General features: G+C 43.4%; 1 protein-coding gene across 4 annotated transcripts in view; it reads right to left on the minus strand.

Moving 5' to 3' along the window:
- The window catches only part of LOC115156864 (paired box protein Pax-3-like), a 34,165-nt gene that overhangs the window by 9,800 nt on the left and 1,802 nt on the right, over window positions 1–22,563 (minus strand). The window contains exons 3-7 of one of the 4 annotated variants that reach the window (XM_029704647.1): window positions 22,426–22,552; window positions 21,864–22,010; window positions 5,543–5,742; window positions 1,680–1,845; window positions 1,286–1,506 (exon numbers count right to left, since the gene is read on the minus strand). In XM_029704647.1, coding sequence (XP_029560507.1) covers window positions 1,286–1,506; window positions 1,680–1,845; window positions 5,543–5,742; window positions 21,864–22,010; window positions 22,426–22,552 — 861 coding nt within the window. Of the gene's footprint in view, window positions 1–1,285; window positions 1,510–1,679; window positions 1,846–5,542; window positions 5,743–21,863; window positions 22,011–22,425; window positions 22,556–22,563 lie in introns of all 4 variants that reach the window. The other 3 variants (XM_029704646.1, XM_029704645.1, XM_029704644.1) reach the window with 3 other exon arrangements.

Below are 22,563 nucleotides of genomic sequence, written 5' to 3' on the forward strand. Positions count from 1 at the left end.
TTTGTGTGTGCGTTTATTTGGTATGTCTAATTGTAAACTTTTAAAGGTTTTTATCCACTCACTATAAAAGTCATAAAATGTATTAATTCGTATTCCATCTCTTTTATTATTTCAAAGTTCCATCCAGTCTGAAATGCAAATGAGCATATTCCAATATGCATTAAAAAAAACTGCAGATGAATACATGAATTAAAACAAATTAGTCAACAAAGTGAGTCATTTGCATAAATTACACACCGCATTACTAAGGGATAGATTCCTTCATTCCAATCAATTAGCACACTGGAACGTTTCATAATTGCAATTCAGGACGGATGCATACATTCCAGACGTGTGCGTTTGATCGTGCATGTGGACGTGTGCATGCATGCTTCCATATGCAAGCTAAGATAGCCACTCTCTGAAGCGAAAGACCCTCTCAGGGAGGCTGATGGTGAAAAACAGCTACGAGAGAGAAGCACCTTTGGCCTCCAAGCAGAGTAAAAGTAATCGAATGGATTTGTCCTCTTAGAAGAGAAGAAGGCATCTACTGACCGTTTGCGTGCATTAAGTCGGCTCTACTCAAGTGGTGGCTTGTGGCTAGTCAGCACCAGGATGTGAAGGAACCAATGTGTTTTACTGCTGTTCTCAGTTTAAGTAGTCAATTATTGTCCATTTCCCAAACGGTTTCATGGATCACCAGGTTGTGTTGTCCTGCTGTCATTTGCTGATGAAAATGACAAGCAGACACACACACACACGCCCTCAGGGTTCCCCTTGTCACAGAAATAGGAAGAAGTGCTCTCTCTCATGGGGCGAGGACCCAGCGTGCATTGCGTGGGGCCTGGCCACCCTTTGTGGCGGTTAAAAGCTCGTTTTCCGCCTGTTAGGACGGCCCCCTCACGGCGTACAGAACCCGCTATGGACTCTAATGACTGTGTAATCGGCCATAATTGTATTTTCCGTTTTCATTTGTGTCATCTTCCATCTGCCACTCTTCCTCTTACTATCGTCCTCTCTCACACTCCCTCCATCTTCTACTGTCTCCTCTCTCTTCATGAAACATTTGCATAGCACAAGTCATCCCTATTGAATGCATCTGATAAATGGATGTCAAGTCCACTCAGTCACCGAGCTAATACATCTACTGAAAGTTATCAAGAACAAACCCCCTAAACAGGGTTTACCATTCCGATGGCATAAAACCTATACTAAATGTCAAATTGAAACTATGGAATCGACATGTTGCAGAGCAAAACACTTATGTTTGTGCTGCTAGCTACAGTCATGACATTGAATGACTGACCTGTGGTGAGAGGCCGTTGCTAATGCTGGGGTTGACTGGGTTGGAGTGGCCAGGGGGGGGCACAAAGCTGTCTGAGTAGCCTGAGAAGCCGTGGCGTCCGGAGGACAGGCAGTAGGCCGAACTCCCGTCCTGGGTTCCCACTGAGGAGCCAAGCCCACCCTGGTGCACCGAGGTGGGGGGGAGAGGCTGAGGCCTGTGGACCGTACTGTGCTGCTCTGACACTGCTGAGAGAGAGAGAGAGAGAGAGAGAGAGAGAGAGAGAGAGAGAGAGAGAGAGAGAGAATGGATTAGGGCTAGGCTATTGATCTTGAGTCAAATACATCACATCTGTAGATGACCTTTGTTGATATAGAACGAGATCAAAGAGAGAAGTAGAAGGTGAAGGTGTGCTCACTTTGTGAGATGGAGGTGGGAGGGTAGGGGGTGTCTGACAGCTGATATGGCTGCAAGCTCGACATGGCCGAAGGTGGGAAACCGCCAGGGATCAGGTGATTAAAGGCCATTAGCTGATTGGCTCCTGCCTGTTTCCTCCACCTGGCTCTCCTGTTGCTGAACCATACCTAATAAAATAAAATAGAAGACGTGAGAATCTATTCTTGTGAAAAATAGTACATACAGTGTGTGTGTGTGTGTGTGTGTGTGTGTGTGTGTGTGTGTGTGTGTGTGTGTGTGTGTGTGTGTGTGTGTGTGTGTGTGTGTGTGTGTGTGTGTGTGTGTGTGCGCAATAGGCATGCCTAAAGTGTGTGAGAGTATTCAATGTGTGTGTGCCGGCTAACAGTATGTGTGTGTGTATCTGCGCTGTAGCCTCAAGCCGGATAGACAGAAAGAGATCTGAACATCTGGTGCACTTTGAAACCACAGTGACATTACGTCTTTGTCTAACTCAGTCACAGGGTTTACATTGACAGAGGTCCACAATTACATTCAGCCGTGGGACAATTTATCCTTCAGTGGATGGTCGGGGGAGGTATACAGTTGAATACAGTTGAAGTCGGAAGTTTACATACACCTTAGCCAAATACATTTAAACATATTTTTTCACAATTCCTAACATTTAATCCTAATAAAAATTCCCTGTCTTAGGTCAGTTAGGATCACCACTTTATTTTAAGAATGTGAAAGCTCGGAATAATAGAAGGATTTATTTCAGTTTTCATTTCTTTCATCACATTCCCAGTGGGTCAGAAGTTTACATACACTCAATTTTTTCTCAATTTCCGCCTGACTGACGTGCCCAAAGTAAACTGCCTGTTGCTCAGGCCCTGAAGCCAGGATATGCATATAATTGGTACCATTGGAAAGACAACACTTTGAAGTTTGTATAAATGTTAAAATAATGTAGGAGAATATAACACAATAGATATGGTAGGAGAAAATCCAAAGAAAAACCAATCAGAACATTTTTTTTTGAGAGACCATGCTCTTACAATGGCAAGTATAAGGGCATACTCAATTCTAGCTCCCAGGATGCAATTCATATGGTATCCACAGCGTGTCAGCAGTCTATGTTCATGGTTTCAGGCTTGTAAATTCATAAACGAATAAGAAATATCAGTTTTAGTACAGGGACACAGTCTTGGAAATTCGTGTTGGCCCGCGCCATGAAGACAAGACGCACCTGCTAAAATCGGTTTCGTATTGAACATACTTCTTTCTGTAAGAAATATTATAGTTTGATTACATTTTAGGGTATCTGAGGAGTAAATACAAACATATTTTGACTTGTTGAAACAAAGTTTAGGTGTAGATTTTCGTATTCCTTTCTCTGCATGTTGAACGAGTGGATTGTTACATGTTATAGCTGGGACCCTTTGGATGACAAATCAGAGGACGATTTTCAAAAACTAAGTGAATATTTAATCGCTATTTGTGAATTTATGAAACCTGTGCCGGTGGAAAAATATTTTGTGGGGCGCCGTCCTCAAACAATCACATGGCATGCTTTTGCTATAAAGCCTACTGTAAATCAGACAGTACAGTTAGATTAACAAGAATTTAAGCTTTTAACCGATATAAGACACTTGTATGTACCTAAATGTTTAATATCCATCATTTTTATGATTATTTCTTTGAATTGCGCACCCTCCAGTTTCACTGGAAGTTGTCCCGCTAATGGGGACACCTAGCCCCCTAAGCCATTTTGCCACTAATTTGGAAGTATGCTTGGGGTCATTGTCCGTTTGGAAGACCCATTTGCAACCAAGCTTAAACTTCCTGACAATGTCTTGAGATGTTGCTTCAATATATCCACATTCATTTCCATCCTCATGATGCCATCTATTTTGTGAAGTGCACCAGTCGCTCCTGCAGCAAAGCACCCCCACAACATGATGCTGCCACCCCTGTGCTTCACGGTTGGGATGGTGTTCTTCGGCTTGCAAGCCAGCCCCTTTTTCCTCCAAACATAACGATGGTCATTATGGCCAAACAGTTCTATTTTTGTTTCATCAGACCAGAGGACATTTCTCCAAAAAGTACGATCTTTGTCCTCATGTGCAGTTGCAAACCGAAGTCTGGATTAATTTTTTATGCTGGTTTTAGAGCACTGGCTTCTTCCTTGCTGAGTGGCCTTTCAGGCTATGTCAATATAGGACTCGTTTTACTGTGGATATAGATACTTTTGTACCTGTTTCCTCCAGCATCTTCACAGGGTCCTTTGCTGTTGTTCTGGGATTGATTTGCACTTTTCGCACCAAAGTACGTTCATCTCTAGAGACAGAACGCGTCTCCTTCCTGAGCGGTATAACGGCTGCGTCGTCCCATGGTATTTATACTTGCGTACTATTGTTTGTACAGATGAACGTGGTACCTTCAGGCATTTGGAAATTGCTCCCAAGGAAGAACCAGACTTGTGGAGGTCTACAATTTTTTTCTGGGGTCTTGGCTGATTTCTTTTTAATTTCCCATGATGTCAAGCAAAGAGGCACTGAGTTTGAAGGTAGGCCTTGAAATACATCCACAGGTACACCTCCAATTGACTCAAATGTTGTTAATTAGCCTATCAGAAGCTTCTAAAGCCATTACATAATTTTCTGGAATTTTACAAGCTGTTTAAAGGTACAGTCAACTTAGTGTATGTAAACTTCTGACCCACTGGAATTGTGATACAGTGAATTATAAGTGAAATAATCTGTCTGTAAACAATTGTTGGAAAAATTACTTGTGTCAAAGTAGATGCACCAAGTAGATTTCCTAACCGACTTGCCAAAACTATAGTTTGTTAACAAGAAATTTGTGGAGTGATTGAAAAACGAGTTTTAATGACTCCAACCTAAGTGTATGTAAACTTCCAACTTCAACTGTACTTAGAAATAATTTCAACACTGCAAATTGACATCAAGAATCCCTAGCAGTAGTTGACAAAAACAAAATCATTTCAAATCTGTATCCCACTTGGATACGATGACATACAGTATGCCTCTCTATTTATGCATGGGGATATTGGGGAACAGATTTCCTCAATTAAAATCACTTTGAGCTGATTTCCTGTGGATTTTACAGTCTTTTATGTCCAACACTGAAAATGATATACAAATGTATATATATATTCTTTGTATTTTTTTGTTTTGAACACTTGAGCCCATGGGTCGCCTGTTGGGGATCCCTGACAAACCCATAAACCAATGAAATCACTTTAATGGCTTAATAAAGAATCTCTAATTCTGGCTTATTTTTAGTTGCTTTTAATAGATATATTTTTACAAAAGATGTCAAAAAAGGAAACTTTTATAACTGAGAATACAGTGGGGCCTGTGTTTGTGTGTGTGTGTGTGTGTGTGTGTGTGTGTGTGTGTGTGTGTGTGTGTGTGTGTGTGTGTGTGTGTGTGTGTGTGTGTGTGTGTGTGTGTACAGCTGACTCATGTGACTGATGTCTGGAGGGGGTGAATGGCACCATGCCAGGCCAGTTTAACACCCATATTGCACATATCCCCAGGAATCTCCAGCCCAGCAGCTCACAGAGCAGTCGCAGACCAGATTGGGCCCCTGGGACTGTCGACAAAGACCTCCAGAATGTGTGTGTGTATGGGGCGGCCGGGGTTAAAGACATCACAGTACAACTGGTGTGTGTGTGTGTGTGTGTGTGTGTGTGTGTGTGTGTGTGTGTGTGTGTGTGTGTGTGTGTGTGTGTGTGTGTGTGTGTGTCTGAGCATGTCTGCATGCCTGCCTGCCCATGTTTGTGTATGTGCTTGCCCATGTTTGTGTACTTGTGTGTGTATGTCTGCATCCTTGCCTGTGTGTGTATTGGTCTTCACTAACCTGAACTCTGGCTTCTGTGAGTTTGGCCCTCTGAGCTAGCTCTTCTCTGGTGTATATATCAGGGTAGTGTGTTCGTTCAAAGGCTCTCTCCAGCTCCTCCAGCTGCTCAGCTGAGAAGGTGGTCCTACTGCGACGCTGTTTCCTCTTTAGTGGCAGGCCCGGCTCGGAGTCCACGTCCGAACCCTCGTCTGAGTGGCTGGCTGCAAACATGTAACAGATAATGGTTATTCTGATTGGCCGGTTAGAAAAACGAAACAGGAAAGCTGGTATCTTGAATGGAGGAGGGGGGGCAACAAAATGTATTTCTAAAACTTGGAATGTAAAGTAAACCCTTGACCTTGACCTAGAGAGACACACAGAAGCAACAGGTGTCAAAGACTAGGGATAAATCCTGCAATGTAATGTAATGACTAGGGCCCAGAGTTTGACCTAGGTAGCTCCTGCGGTCAGGGAATAATATATCTAGTTCTCACCCACTATGATGTGACCTTAGGGCTTTCACAGGGTGGGATCACTTTCAATTGATCCTCAACACCCCCTTCTAAACTCCACACAGGCCCCAGTGGATCCTAAGGTGATCAAAAGAGAGCCCAGAGAGACCAGTAGTCTGTTTAAACATGGGTTAAAGGAGTCGTATACCTGTAGGGCAAAGTAGGATATTGCCATTTTGGATGAAAAATTAATCCCAGATTGTGTCTTTTATCTGTTTGCTCAGTTGAGGGCTGCTGGACAGCGGGACAGAGAGACAGAAGGGACAGAGGGACAGAAAGGACAAAGAGACAGAAGGACAGAGGGACAGAGAGATATCGAGAGAGACAGAGGGACAGAAGAATATAGAGAAAGACAGACGGACAGACGGACGGACGGACGGACGGACGGACAGACAGACAGAGGGATATAGAGACAGACAGACAGAGGGACAGATGGACGGACGGACGGACAGAGGGATATAGACACAGACAAACAGATGGACAGATGGAGGGACAGAGGGACAGAAGAATATAGAGACAGACAGACATATAGAGAGATATAGAAACAGACAGACAGAGGGACAGAGGGATATAGAGGCAGACAGACAGAGAGATGGAGAGGGCTTTTAAGGCCTAATTCAGCAGAAGAGTGGTGAATGAAGGCTTGAGGCTGGGAGACTGAAGGACTAAAGCAGCGTATGGGGGGAGGCTAGCTGTCTATTAAATAATGATTAGGGTCCTCAAACTAGCGTGACAGCCACCCATTGTCCACCATTACGTGTCTGCAATGCACTCGTCACACACACACACACATAAACGTATACACACACATGCATCTGTCTGCTGTGTCTAGGACCTCTGATTTCACGCGTTGCTTTTTCTCTATAACAATGTTTCCAACGCAGATGGCTACAGACAGAAAGGGTTAAATTCCATTCCCTTGAGCTCTTTGCCTGAGGGACCTTCTAATCATGAAGTCTGACAGAAGGTGGGACAAAGCTTTAAATAGGGGTCTGTCTGAGTCTGTGCTCGTATGTCTCATAGACCCAAACATCCACCTAAAAGCAGAGGCAAATCCAGTTCTATTGTAATGATAGTATTACCCATACCAAGACCACCTCATGTCTCTCAGTGAGGCATCAGAGAGGAGGAAAGAGGTGGAGGAGAAAGAGAGAGAATATGGTGTGGATGCATGGTTAATGGAGGTAACCTCTCCTCTACGCTTCTCCTCTCCTCTGCTCTCTCTTTCTCCTCCCTCTCTCCTCTCTCTCTTCAGCTCTCCCTCTCTCCTCTCTCTCTCCTCTCCTCTCCAGATTTAGGTTTAATTAAAAGTAGAGAGCCAAGCAGGCAGGGGAGCGGGGCTCCCATCTCTCCCGTCTCCTCGGTGCCAGCCTCTGGAGCCGAACAGGAAATGCTTGTGCTGGTTGCCAGTGAGAGCCCATCCAGGCATTACACAGGGATTTGAGCTCTGGGAATTCTGCTGTGGCTCCGGAACGCCGAAACAAGATTCCAACGCAGGGAAGAGCTCTTTATTAGATTCAGACCAGGGGCACCGGACAGAGCATTAGAGAGCAGAGAGGCTCATGGGAGATTTGTTGGATGTGAAGAGTAAATATCCATCAGGGCAGAAAGTTTTGAGCCATGATTTGGAATACTGGTCTGGCTGGGACGTTTGCGTTACTTTGACAGCAATGTTGAGAAGAGGTATGGACACAGCATCAACCCTAACTGAAAAACTGATCAAGTATAGTAAATCATTTTTATCTGCAGTGAATTTTACATGAATTTTATTAGGATGCTATTATGTCCTAAACTATCAAATAGTCTCAAATTCTGCCCCCAAATTATTCTGCCCCAAAAGCAACTACACTTGTTACTCAAAACATTCACAAAACAAGAAACTGATTAATTAAGCGAAAAACAAGATAAAGACCAAACAAGCCAATAAACAAATACATTGCCATTTAAAGGAAAGAAGAAAGAGAGAAAATGAGACAGAAAGAGAGCTGAAAACAAGCTGAGAAGAACTGAGAGAAAAGAAGGAGACCAAAAGAAAGCTGAAAACGAGCTGAGAAGAGCTGAGAGAAAAGCTCCCCAGCAGCACTGTATCATGTTAACTGCAGGGTGGGGGTGGAGCTCTCTCTCTCTCTCTCTCTCTCTCTCTCTCTCTCTCTCTCTCTCTATTATTAGTAACTGCGCGAAAACACTCCATCACGGCCTCTACTTTAATGAAAAATGACAGTGTTACTTTTGTCATCCTTTTGGCCCTCTTTCTCTCTCCTTCTCTCCATCTCCTTCTCTCCATTTCTTTCTCTCCATCTCTCTCTTTGGGAGTGCTATGGCCCGGGTTCCTTTGTATGGCGGAGGGGAAAGGCCTGTGGCAGGGCTCTATTGGGCTGATTTCCACGCTCCATCTGTAGAATCCATCAGGGCTGCCCCGGCCCGCATTCAGGGCCCTGTCACCTGCCCAGCAGGGGAGTGAGGGAATGGGGGTCTGGATGGGTGAGCGAGGCAAGGGGGGTGGTGGGGGCACAAAGAGGGCCAGAGAGGGGCCACTGGGGGCTGTAGAGGGGCACAGCAGGGGAGCATCCCCCCCCCAATCCCTCCCACCTTCCATCTATAGCCAGAGGGGCATGGGGGTTGGTGGGGGCATGGGGGTTGTAGAGTTGAGAAGATGAGGGGGGTGGGGGTAACTGAGATGGGAGCTGAATGCACCTGGAGAAGATAGACAGAGGTGAAGGGGTGCTACGGAGGGAACGAGAGAGAGAGAGAAGACGTAAAAGTGGGGTTGTTCTCTATTCTGCTCCACTCATTGTTAAAACTGTCCCTTCCACCACGTCCATTTCCATCATGCCACTTCCTTCTTCCTCCCGCCACAACCGCCCACGTTTGAGTTTGAGAATACCAACCCCGTTCCGATGCTGTGGCGGATCACAACGAGAGGGCAACATCGACGCAAACGCAGGAACCTAGAGCAACAGGATTCCCACACATTCCCATCAGCAAACAGGAGAAGAGGATATTGAACACACAAAGAGACGCCTCGACCTCCTCACTTCAACACCCAAATCAAATGTTACGCTGGAGCTAAAGCGCCAGGGTGCTGAAAATACAAAATACTCCACAGTTTGGCTGTGCCTCTGACAATAATCTAAATTAATGTAAAAGTTGATTATTTTCCCTGAGGAGGAAATTGGTTTTGCTGCTGAATTACCCTCTAAAATAGGCATTTAAACAAAGCAGGACCAGGACGTGTAAGGCCAGTAGATAAAGGATACATTGAATAAGGTTGACAGAGTGACACAGTAAGGATAGATAGATATATAGATTTCAACAGGTACGTAGTTTGTGTTAGACAGTGCTTCCCTCTCAAGCATGAAACACACCGAGAATCTCACTGCCAATAGATACTTATCACAGTGTGAGGCCATTCCTTCTTTTGCCAGAACAAAAATTGTACCTGCTGTGTGCCAAACCGGTAGCAACGAACCTGACATTTCTACTTTTAGAATCGCAATGCACGTCAGTGGCCAACAACTTGACTTTGAGCCAATCAGAGAGAACGAATCCCCACGTGGGGGAGCCAACAGGAGTGACAACAAAAAAGAAAAAATAGGGCATGAGCCAGTCAAAATGAATATGCAATTTAGGCTATGGGATGGGAGCTAGCTAAGTGAACAGATGCAATGCACACAACACTAAATACTTCCTCCAAGCTAGCTAACCACTGTAGCTAATATTTACATTATAATTAAATCACAATGGATTAGTTTCCATGAAAAAAATGCCTGTGTTAGCTGCCGAGTTAGCGCAGTGTCCTTAGCTAACTAGCTAGGTTGTGCCAGCTAGCGAATATGCTAACATTAGCTAGATATTTCAACATGTGGCTATGGTCTGGCACTGGCAGTATGGGATTACGTATTCAATTGTTTCTTCGTCATCTTGCTAGGTAGTTATCTAGCTGCAGCCATCAAGTGCTTTCTACAAAATAGCAACATTAGCGAAGCTATCTAGCTTGTTAACATTGGAATCCAGACCATGAACTGAGCAACACATACGGACATGCATTGCCAAACAACGCTACTGCCACATTCTGGATTGGAGTATTTTAACAAGGCTGAGTGGCTGACGAATTCTAGGTCTTTGCTGTGTGAACACAAAAGGGATTGACTGCCGACACTGTTCAGAGGTGCTGAGTACTGTCGGCAGGCAAACGTTTGACAATCCTAACGGTGTGTCTGAGCTTTTAAATAATTACAGTCTCGTAGATCGAGGCATTGAGCTCTTTTTGGTTATAAAGCCCTCTTGCATAAACTTCCGCCGTATCTTACTAAATTGTTAACCTTCAGACGTATAAGTTACCAGGCCTGGAGTCAGGGATCCATTCAATCTCCACTGAGTCTCCTTTTTTTTTCGCCTCTCATGTGGAATCCTCTCCAAAAGTCCTTCAAGTTGGTGCCTTTAGGCGGGCAATTCAGGCGGACATCAGAGGGCCTTTATACTGAAGAATATGTTTGTTTCATATCATTGTGTTTTGCTTTTCGAATTTTGTGTTTGCTTTTCATGTATTGTGTAATGAATGCGTATGTAGATACAGTGGAAGTTGGAAGTTTACATACACTTATGTTGGAGTCATTGAAACTCGTTTTTCAACCACTCCACAAATTTCTTGTTAACAAACTATAGTTTTGGCAAGTCGGTTAGGACATCTACTTTGTGCATGACACAAGTAATTCTTCCAACAATTGTTTACAGACAGATTATTTCACTTATAATTCACTGTATCCCAATTCCAGTGGGTCAGAAGTTTACATACACTAAGTTGACTGTGCCTTTAAACAGCTTGGAAAATTCCAGAAAATGATGTCATGGCTTCAGAAGCTTCTGATAGGCTAAATGACATAATTTGAGTCAATTGGAGGTGTACCTGTGGATGTATTTCAAGGCCTACCTTCAAACTCAGTGCCTCTTTGCTTGACATCATGGAAAATCAAAAGAAATCAGCCAAGACCTCAGAAAAAAAATTGTAGACCTCCACAAGTCTGGTTCATCCTTGGGAGCAAATTCCAAATGACTGAAGGTACCACGTTCATCTGTACAAACAATAGTACGCAAGTATAAATACCATGGGCCGTCATACCGCTCAGGAAGGAGACGTGTTCTGTCTCCTAGAGATGAACGTACTTTGGTGTGAAAAGTGCAAATCAATCCCAGAACAACAACAAAGGACCATATGAAGATGCTGGAAGAAACAGGTACAAAAGTATCTATATCCACAGTAAAACAAGTCCTATATCGACATAACCTGAAGGGCCGCTCAGCAAGGAAAAGCCACTGCTCCAACACCGCCATAAAAAAGCCAGACTACGGTTTGCAACTGCACGTGGGGACAAAGATTGTACTTTTTGGAGAAATGTCCTCTGGTCTGATGAAACAAAAAATAGAACTGTTTGGCCATAATGACCATCGTTATGTTTGGAGGAAAAAGGGGGAGGCTTGCAAGCCGAAGAACACCATCCCAACCGTGAAGCACGGGGGTGGCAGCATCATGTTGTGGGGGTGCTTTGCTGCAGGAGGGACTGGTGCACTTCACAAAATAGATGGCATCAGGAGGATGGAAAATGATGTGGAAATATTGAAGCAACATCTCAAGACATCAGTCAGGAAGTTAAAGCTTAGTCGCAAATGGGTCTTCCAAATGGACAATGACCACAAACATACTTCCAAAGTTGTGGCAAAATGGCTTAAGGACAACAAAGTCAAGGTATTGGAGTGGCCATCACAAAGCCCTGACCTCAATCCTATAGAAAATTTGTGGGCAGAACGGAAAAAGCAAGGAGGCCTACAAACCTGACTCAGTTACACCAGCTCTGTCAGGAGGAATGGGACAAAATTCACCCAACTTATTGTAGGAAGCTTGTGGAAGGCTACCCAAAACGTTTGACCCAAGTTAAACAATTTAAAGGCAATGCTACCAAATACTAATTGAGTGTATGTAAACTTCTGACCCACTGGGAATGTGATGAAAGAAATAAAAGCTGAAATAAATCATTCTCTACACTATTATTCTGACATCTCACATTCTTAAAATAAAGTGGTGATCCTAACTGACCTAAGACAGGGAATTTTTTTACTAGGATTAAATGTTAGGAATTGTGAAAAACTGAGTTTGGCTAAGGTGTATGTAAACTTCCGACTTCAACTGTATGTGTAGTGTAATTGTTGTGTATTGATGTGTATACAGGGCTCATCTGTGAAAGAGACTGTGGTCTCAGCATGACTCTCTTCTTAAATAAAGGTTAAAAAAAGTTGTATAAAAATGTATATGCTGTTCACACAGAAACCCGCGCTAACACATGCAGACACACGCCCACACCGATTTACAGAGGACTGACATTGCCAAAAGCACACACACAAACCTTAACTAAACGAAATGGTTCATGGATCCAGGAAGCAGACAGGCATGGCACATACACAGAGATGCGAACCGTCAGACTGTCGCTGTCCATTACAATCACCTCTAGCAGAACTGTATTTAACAGTAGAGGAAAACCTCCACACAGACCAGACCTCAAATAGGGACTGACTGGTCTTGTTGACTGTGTAGAGTCCAGTGGCCAAGACACACCCTGGCAAGCACTCCCTCTCCACCCTACTCTGAGATGTTAACACGAGGAGACACATAATACACAGACATAGTGGCTGACATACACACACAGAGAGTCACGACTCGCCAATACACACACACACACAAACACGCACACACACGCAAACACACCCGCACACAGAGTCGCCAATACACACACACAAACACACACACACACAGTCGACAATACACACTCTCTGATTTTGCAATCTCAGCATAAAGACGTAGAAAGAGAGAGGGAGAGAGGGAGAGAGGGAGAGAGGGAGAGAGGGAGAGAGGGAGAGAGGGAGAGAGGAAGAAAAAGAGGCAGATTGAAGGAGACTGATGGAGAAAGAGAAAAGAGATAGAGAAAGAGCCAGAAGGACTGAGCCGGAGAAAGGAGAGAGAGAATCCAGAAAGAGACAGAAAGCAACAGACAAAGAGAGATACAGTAGGTCTAAATAGACAGAAAGGGTTTAGAGAGAGGGCCATATGGGGCCGTTTATGACGGGGCTGGTCGTAGGGCCGTGCGGCCCTTCCTCTAGGGGCTCTTAATAGAGAGGGTAATTGAGCTGCTGACATGTGTTCCCCTGCACCCAAAACAAAAGGCAGAAGAGACAAATTAACTAGTTATTTGCACAGGGAAGTAGATCTGGCCCTTTCAGAGAGCAGGACTGGATGGCCGACTCACTGAATAAAACAGTACATCATCGCCATGGAGGCGTGACAGGGAAAAGCTAGGGCTAGACCCAGCAGATGCACACAGGGTATAATGGTTAACTGACAGCTTATGGCCCCAGCTGGAGTTAACAGTGTGGTGAGAAAAGGAGGAGAAAGAGGGGAGGATGGTGAGGAAGAGGGGAGTGGGGCCTGGCTCTCACTTGACTTGCTAAGGAGCCCCCAGGAGTCTGTTGCAGCTGCCTGGGAATGAGGGAGGAAGGGACGAAGGAGGAGGGATGGAGCAGGGATGGAGGGCGAGAGAGAGAGAGAGAGAGAGAGAGCGCGTTTGGAGAGCGGGCTGCGGAGATCACACACAAAGAGAGTCGGCGATATGACGTTAAAAAGATGTATCACTCTCTAATATAGCTGAAGTGGCAAAAAGCCCCAAACGGCCCTGTGCAGGGCATTATGTGGACCCAGTGTGGGGCATCTTATTATTTAGTTCCAGTGGGGTGGAGTGAGGTGACAGTTTCACGGTGGCATTGCCACCCCCAGAGAAGGGACAAAGCAGTGGCACAGCACCCATGCAGGGCCACATGAACAGGCCAGTCTGTCACACGCTCTCTCCCCCCCCACCACCGACCCACCCCGGCCCAGCCGCCCAAGCCACCCGCTCCCCAGGTGCATAATGGGCCTTGTGGGCCTGCTCTCATAATCTCACACCAAGCAACCACCAGCATCATTCCAATTCACTTTAGCTTTACACATCCATGCAATAATATCAGAAAAACCATAAGATTCCTATAATATTGGATGTCTATGTAATATGTTCTATAGCCCAGAGAAATAGAACGGGAGTCCATTAGCTGTCATGGTGAACTAAACATTATTCTAACCTTCTCTTCCTGATGAGGAGATAGTTTTAACAGGCAGTGACCCTAAGTCGCCCTCTGACCCTGCCAAACTACACCCCATGTACTGTCATAAAGGGGAGGGGGGCAGGAGAGGAGCGGAGGTGGGCTGCTGACCCCTTTACAGGCCAACATCACCCCTCCACAAAAACTTCATAGGCAGTGAACGGCCAGAGAGTTCAACCACCGTGGCATTCCTCAGTTTCTCTTCTTTTCCATAACACATTCTCTAGGCTGTGATGTGTCTTTCTTTCTGTTTCTCCTTTTACTGGTTAGTCTGTCTGTCCTGGTTTCTTTATTTTATCGTTCTGATATTTTTTGCATTTTTTAGGCGTATCTCATAGTGCTTGGATAATGTTCGCGTCTAATCGAGATGCACAAAGACGCGAAAACAAAAGCAGACCTTTTTCTTTTGCTCTTTTCCGTGAGAAAACACGGCTAAAAAGAGCAACGAAATGACTCTACCGTGTCCATTCCATTCTGCGCCGAACTAAACCGCTCTTAAAAAATAATAAAGAAGCAAGGCTAAACCAAGTTAAGTGATTGACAACGCTGTCTGGCTTTACTCAATTAACTATCTCATTGTATCGAAACCTTTTTTGCCAGAACCCCCCCCCCCCCCCGACCTCATTCTCTCCGAACTCCTTTATCCTCCACCATCACAGAGTTTTGCTTAGCTAATACTTCCAAGGAAATAGAGCGTTCTCCTTGACCTTCTATTGGCCACTCTTCTCTTCTCTCTTCTTCTCTCTTTCTCTTTCAGCCACTTCAAACTGTCTCTCTGGACAGTGGGGAGAATGTGACGGGAGTCCATCAGCGACGAGAGGCAGGCCCAGGGCAGGACCCCGCTCCCTCACTTCAAAGTTGGCCTGCATTCATTAATTGTCCTTTGAATTAATATCACAGCCCTCACAATGCGGGTGCCAGCACAGAAAGAGGATTTAATGAAGCATAGAGCCTGTATTCACTTGCAGATAAACCAGTGTGGATTTTCTTGAGAGAGAGTCTTGAGAGTGATGCTTTGACATAGGCTGAAGTAAATGTGGTGTGTATAGCCAGGGTGAGAGGAGATAAATAAGGGAGTGAATAGGGAGGGGGATGCTTTTGAATGCACCGCTAACATACACTACATGAGCAAAAGTATGTGGACACCTGCTCGTCGAACATCTCATTCCAAAATCATGGGCATTAATATGGAGTTGGTCCCTCCTTTGCTGCTATAACAGCCTCCACTCTTCTGGGAAGGCTTTCCACTAGATGTTGGAACATTGCTATGGGGACTTGATTTCATTCAGCCACAAGAGCATTAGTGAGGTCGGGCACTGATGTTGGGCGATAAGGCCTGACTCAGTGTCGGTGTTCCAATTCATCCCAAAGATGTTCGGTGGGGTTGAGGTCAGTGCAGGCCAGTTAAGTTGTTCCACACTGATCTCGACAAAGCATTTCTGTATGGACCTCACTTTGTGCACAGGGGCATTGTCATGCTGAACACAGGAAAGGGCCTAGCCCAAACTTTTGCCACAAAGTTGGAAGCACAGAATCGTCTAGAATGTCATTGTATGCTGTAGCATTAAGATTTCCCTTCACTGGAACTAAGAGGCTTAGCCCGAACCATGAAGAACAGCCCCAGACCATTATTCCTCCTCCACCAAACTTTACAGTTGGCACTGTGCATTGGGGCAGGTAGCATTCTCCTAGCATCTGCCAAATCCAGATTTGTATGTCGTACTGCCAGTTGGTGAAGCATGATTCATCACTCCAAAGAATGCGTTCCCACTGCTCCAGAATCAAATGGCGGCAAGCTTTACAACACTCCAGCCGACGCTTGGCATGGTGCGGCTGCTCTGCCATGGAACTCCATTTCATGAAGCTCCCGACGAACAGTAATTGTGCTCACGTTGCTTCCAGAGGCAGTTTGGAACTCAGTAGTGAGTGTTGCAACCGAGGACAGACGATTTTTACGTGCTATGAGCTTCAGCACTCAGCGGTCCTGTTTTGTGAGCTTGTGTGGCCTACCACTTCGCGGCTGAAACATTGTTGCTCCAAGACGTTTCCACTTAACAGCACTTACAGTTGACCGGGGGAGCTGCAGCAGGGCAGAAATTTGACAAACTGACTTGTTGGAAAGGTGGCATCCTATGACAGTGCCACGTTGAAAGTCACTGAGCTCTTCAGTAAAGCCATTCTATTGCCAATGTTTCTCTATGGAAATTGCATGGCTGTGTGCTAATTTTATACACCTGTCAGCAACGGGTGTGGCTGAAATTACTGAATCCACTAATTTTAAGGGGTGTCCATATATCTTGCAAGGAATAGCCTTCATTTCTCAGAACAAGAATAGACTGACGAGTTTCAGAAGAAAGTTATTTGTTTCTGGCCATTTTGAGCCTGTAATCGAACCCACAAATGCTGATGCTCCAGATACTCAACAAGTCTAAAGAAGGCCAGTTTTATTGCTTCTTTAATCAGAACAACAGTTTTCAGCTGTGCTAACATAATTGCAAAAGGGTTTTCTAATGATCAATTAGCCTTTTAAAATTATAAACTTGGATTAGCTAACACAACATGTCATTGGAACACAGGGGTGATGGTTGCTGATAATGGGCCTCTCTGTACATCAATGTAGATATTCCATTACAAATCAGCCGTTTCCAGCTACAATAGTCATTTACAACATTAACAATGTCTAAACTGTATTTCTGATCAATTTGATGTTATTTTAATGGACAAAAAAATTGCTTTTCGTTCAAAAACAAGGACCTTTCTAAGTGACCCCAAACCCCTAAAGTGTACATTCTCTAAGTATGCTAGACAGGAGAATCAGGACGTCACTTACTTAATAGCTGAGCTTACGATTTTATAAAATGGTTCGTAGCAAACGACAACACACTACCGAAGTCAAAAATAAGCTACAACTTCGAAAAAGTGAACTTTCATTTTAACTTGATCCAAAAAACACCAGGAAACATCCAAGTGGAAAAAGTCAAGACCAAACACATAAGTTCATCAAAAATGTGTATGACACTAAACTGCCTCTATGTTTGACTACTTGTGATGCCACCAAACACCAAATGATCTGGGATACATCATTTATGAATCTATTGGTGTTAATAAAAACTCAGCCCTGAATGAATTCTGATCACTCCATCCAACATTCATCTCCTGGAAAGAGTTGCTATATTCCAGGGATTGTGAATTTGGATTTCTGGTGTGGCATACTGTAACAATACAGTTCCACTGGACAAGTTAAGTTGGGTTTATATAAGTAGTAATAACCCAGGCAGGGAGACAGCCAGTGATCGCACACAGAGTCAAGACCCAGCTATTTCTCTTCTCTATCCCAGTGCCTGGATTTCTCTACTGCTCTGCCTGGAGGCACAGATGGAAAGTAGTCGGTAGAAAACATTCCACTGGTCGCTATGAGGCACTGTTGTTTGTTATGACTGGAGATAGTCTCTCTCTCTCCATCTCTCAATCCCTCTGCTTCACTAAGATAGCGTAAAAACGCACGGACCGCTGACAAATATACAACGTTATAGAAAATCAATGTCTATCTTCCCGAAAGGTTTCCGCTGTTGTGTCTGAGGGGGGTATTGGTGTGTTCCTGTCATGGTCGGCTATCACTGTCTGGGTGAGAGACATGCGTTTATTGACATTTCTGAATGCCCTGGGAGAAAAGACATTATGAAACATTCTAATTGGTTTATAGGGTTTGTGTATATACACTAATCATAGTGGTCATTGATATGATTCCCTATAGATTTAGCTTCAACCGAATGATTGCAGAGTTTGCATATTACGGTCTATGCATGCCACGTTTAAAAATGGCTCTCACTTTTTTCTGTTTCTCTGTTCTCTCTCTTTCCCTCTACTCTTTCTCTCCCCCCCTCTCTCTCTCTATCCTCTCTCTCCTCTCTCTCCAAACTCTCTCAGTCCATGCCAAAGTAGTGGGGAGCCAGTTTTCCCACTTTATTTACACAAACAAAGTCCTACTCAGTTTCTTTGACAAAAGCAGCTAAATCTTTCATGTTTTGTCAGCACTTGATTCCTCCTGTCCCCCTGGCTATTTGCCTGCCTCAGGACAATGGAGCCAGGAGAATGGGAGCAGATTTTGTGAATGTGCCTCAATGAAACCAATTATTACATGTTGACTGCGTTCACCATGGCAGATTTGAAAGAACTGGGCTTATTCAATTTGGCACCGCGGGATTCCCTTTCAAGATAAGTTATCCCTTTGACTGTTTGTATTTCTGAGCTTTTCTTTTTTTCTCCCCCTCCCTCCCTCGTCCCTCCCTCAAACCCCCCCATTGTCATAAATGGAATCTGCAAGAGTAGGCTACTCCTCTTTCATGACTTTGGTTATTTTAATTAGCTAAATGAGGCTAAAGGGGTGTCCGTTGGTGTTATAGTCATATACAGAGGAAGGTGGTGTCATTCATTAGGAGGCAGTTAATGTGCCAGTATTTATTGATTAATTAACATGAAACCATTCATTCAGTTTAGGAGGCCACTTCCATGCCGGTATCCTTTATGGAATTTGCTCATGCAAGATTGACAAGGTTGAGCACTTTCTGCAGACAATTTTTGAACCAAATGAATGTGTTCATACTAATAGAAAGTATTTACTATGTCACCAATTTCTGTTATTTATTTTTTAACTACTGTTAAATAATTGGTCAATCACCATAATATTCTTAATTATATATAAATAATCGAATTTATTCATTTAACATTTTGCTTCCCCTGAACTCAACTATTCCTCTTAAACAGGAAGTGCAATCGTTTAACGTTAGATTCATTTCCTGATTAAAAGCGCGACATTTACCATTTGCTTGGGGGCATCCTTTTCCCAGAATGCTCTAGGTGCCCCGTAATGTCATGCAGATCTAGTAGTAGCTACCTGGTCCCAGTATAGCTACTTTATCCCACTGAACTCAACAGTGGACTTTTCCCAGACAAATAAATCAAAATAGAGCAGCTTTGATCTCTGCACTTAAGGGTAGCCAACAATGGAGGCCGAGGAGAAAGAGGCAGAGAGGAACAGTCCTCTCTCTCCTGCAACAATAGCCTCTACAAACACCTACTTAATCAATATTTGGCCAGAAGACACCCTCTCCATACCCAAGACAGCCTTTTCACATTCTAATGAAGAGCTTTAAAGGGAAAAGAAAACAACAAGATCAACTACTTTCACAGACACACACAAGAGGATAAGAGAATTACATATGGCCATTGCAGACTGAGGGAAAAGGGAAAGTAATCATTGGACTGTGTTTGAATTGGAATATAATTTGAGTAAACAACATCTCAGATATGCCATTATCAACACTGGAGTTTGCTCTGAGCTAATGAGTTAATGTTGCCATTGTGGATAAGATGAAGATGATTAGTCTGGCTATGTAACAAGGAGTCGAGGTACTGAATTAAAGGGAAAATACATAGAAGAATTCTTCCCAAAACACTCAGCTATATTTCTTGAATCGAAATAACACATAGAAACAACAACGTTAAGTCCATTCAAACGTTTGGCATATTTTAAAATAAATAGGCTGTAAATCATACTGTGATACATCTATAGGTCGTAATAATTTAACGTCACTTGTTGTGCACACTTGTTGCAACGTTTTATCATGCCTGGCTGTTCCTAACTTACAATATCTATATCCTAATCATAAGCCTATCTCCCAATATCTTGCAAGCCTGTATAATCTATCTAAACAAGGCATCATCAGCACGAATAGATAACAGAGAAAATAACAGAGAAAATATCAGGTATCGAAACACAATCATAATCAAAAGAGCACTATTGCATTTCCATAAATGGGCTATAGATTGAGATGGACAAAGATACAAGCCTACAAATTTGTTCCAACCCCGCAGGAAAAATCTTAACCAAACTGGGAGAATACATTTGAAAAGGTTAACAAAGTAAATTGCCTATCCTGATCTGTATTCGCGATGCCTCGCCTGGAAAAGGGAAGGAAAGCGGCTATACATATGGCATGAATGCGCGCGCCCCGGGCGAAGAGGACTGGGCGGGCTTTGTCCCTAGATGAAAGTGGGAAGAAATAAAAGGTTTGAGTTTAATCTACTAGAAAGGGTTTACACTGCGATGACTGATGTAAGGAGTAGTAAGGAGTAGTAAGCAGACCATGCCTCCTGCGCAACGAGTCTAAACACACGAGTAAAAGAGCGATAAGAAAGGCCTAATCATTTGAGGATGCTTGGAAAATGTGTAAAAATAAAAAAAATGGTTGAGTTCTTCAGATATGTATTTGCTATAAGTGAAAAGAATTTAATCCCCCCCCCCAAAAAAAAACAACCACATGTAAAACAGGCAACGTGTCCCTTCCCAAACCTTGTTATGAACTTGGAATAGGCTTTGCTCACATTTCTAAAGTTGTATGTTTAAAAAAGTCAGAAAGTATAGCCTACATTCCTGAAAAACCAACAGGTCACCAAGCAACAGGTGTTTGGGAAAAATCCAGGTCATAGGGAGAGATAGGATGCTGTCTCCTCTCTGAGTCTGAATAGCAAACCCATCTCTTGACGCTGAAAAAGTCTCCAAATGAACATTTTGTCGTTGAAAACGGCCATTTTCTCTCGGCGCGCAGTCTATAAAACCGGCCGGAGTTGCCCATTGGTGTTATCTGAATTATTCATCGCTCATTGCGGGTCCATAATGTCTTCTCCCAGCCTTTTGTCAGCGCATTTTTTCTCCCTTTCTCTACACATTTTGAAAAGCTTTGGCGTCTTTTTGTACACCACTGAGCCGCTTGCTATAGCAGGCCTTTGTGCGCCTGAAACCGAAGTGTGAGTCTCAATAGACTCTCGCGCCTTTGTCCGGCAAGTTCATCCTCAAGTGTCCGATTGTGTGCGGAGGAACCGTCTTTTTTATGGGGGACGGAACAGTTGGGCAAATGTTTGATCAACTTCATATGGAAACGTTTGCCTTTTGCAAAAGTTTCGGTTTAGTTTAAACTCAGGCATGCAACTCAAAATTCCATATTCATAAAGTTAGGCTAGGCCTATATTGCAGAAAACCACCAAAAGAGTTGTTATTTTCAAATGCTTAAATATTCGTTTTTTAAATTCAATATATATCTCTTATCTGCGCAGCAATCATTCCGCTTGACAAACCAACGACACAAAATGTTAAACGCAGAGTCACGCGTCCAGAAAAATAATTTAGTAAACGATTTAGGTATTTAATTAAATAGTAATGGTCCATGATTATATTTCCATTTATCAAATTATATGGGTATTTTAATTCACTTCTGCTTTTTTTTCTCTGCACATTATGTAGTCCGTACCCATCTGAATTTAGTGTAATATGCAGGTTATCTGCTAATTCAGCATCTTCAAGAGACAACACATTTTTCATATTCCCCATTTCTCCCAATTTTCAACTGTCTCAAGAGGCCAACGAATGAACCGACTTTTAACAACTTCTAAACAACATCTCAACACATATTTTATCACAACCAAATATAGAAAATTGAGAGGAAAAGAATCATTCCATACTTCTGAAATAAAATGAATTCTCTAAACCAAAATCGCAGACCTTGTCCAACAAGGAAACCGTGGCCTACAGTCCTGGGCCTACTCCACATCGCCAAAGCTTTGCACTGCTTTTGATTAAAATCATTACTCACATCTATCCCCGAGGATGCCGTCGATGCTGTGTTTCGCTCGTCTTTCGTTCTCTTCCAATTCCCTCTTCTGGATTTCATCATCGTCCTCCTCATCTTCTCCTCCAACTCCCCCGAATTTACAACGCATGATACGGCTGATTGAACTCACTTTGAAAGTAAATACATAAGTGATAAATGATAAATTGTTGGTAAAAAATCCAGCTTGAATTGATGAAAGTGCCAACATCCATATTGTCATAGCACCTGTTGATTGGTTTTCACCTCGCAATAATGTTTCACAATATTCTGCTTATATCTGGCAAACTTTTTCAAACTTTCAGAATGTTTACGTTTGTTGCATAAATGCAATGCATTTATGACTTCAGTAGACCTATAGGCTATCCTCTCCTGCACTTTTTACTAGGCGTATGCAAACGTATAATACTATTGTAGGCTTATACAATTTTAGTTAAGTAGCGTACATTTACATTTTGGTCATTATGCTCTGGATAAGATAATTACAATATATTTTGGGGTTGTAGATCGTTAAGTTATAAATTATTTGTTAAAAAAATGTAAATACCTGAGGGGATGTTGTTTCTGTCGCAGATCCCGTCTTTGAGTAATTTATCCCTGATTTCCCAGCTGAACATGCCCGGGTTGTCTCTCTTGTATTCCTCGATCTTCTTGTCCACATCTGGGGTTGTTGTCTGCTTCAAGT

This window comes from Salmo trutta, chromosome 21 (assembly GCF_901001165.1).
Source record: "Salmo trutta chromosome 21, fSalTru1.1, whole genome shotgun sequence".
NCBI lineage: Eukaryota > Metazoa > Chordata > Actinopteri > Salmoniformes > Salmonidae > Salmo > Salmo trutta.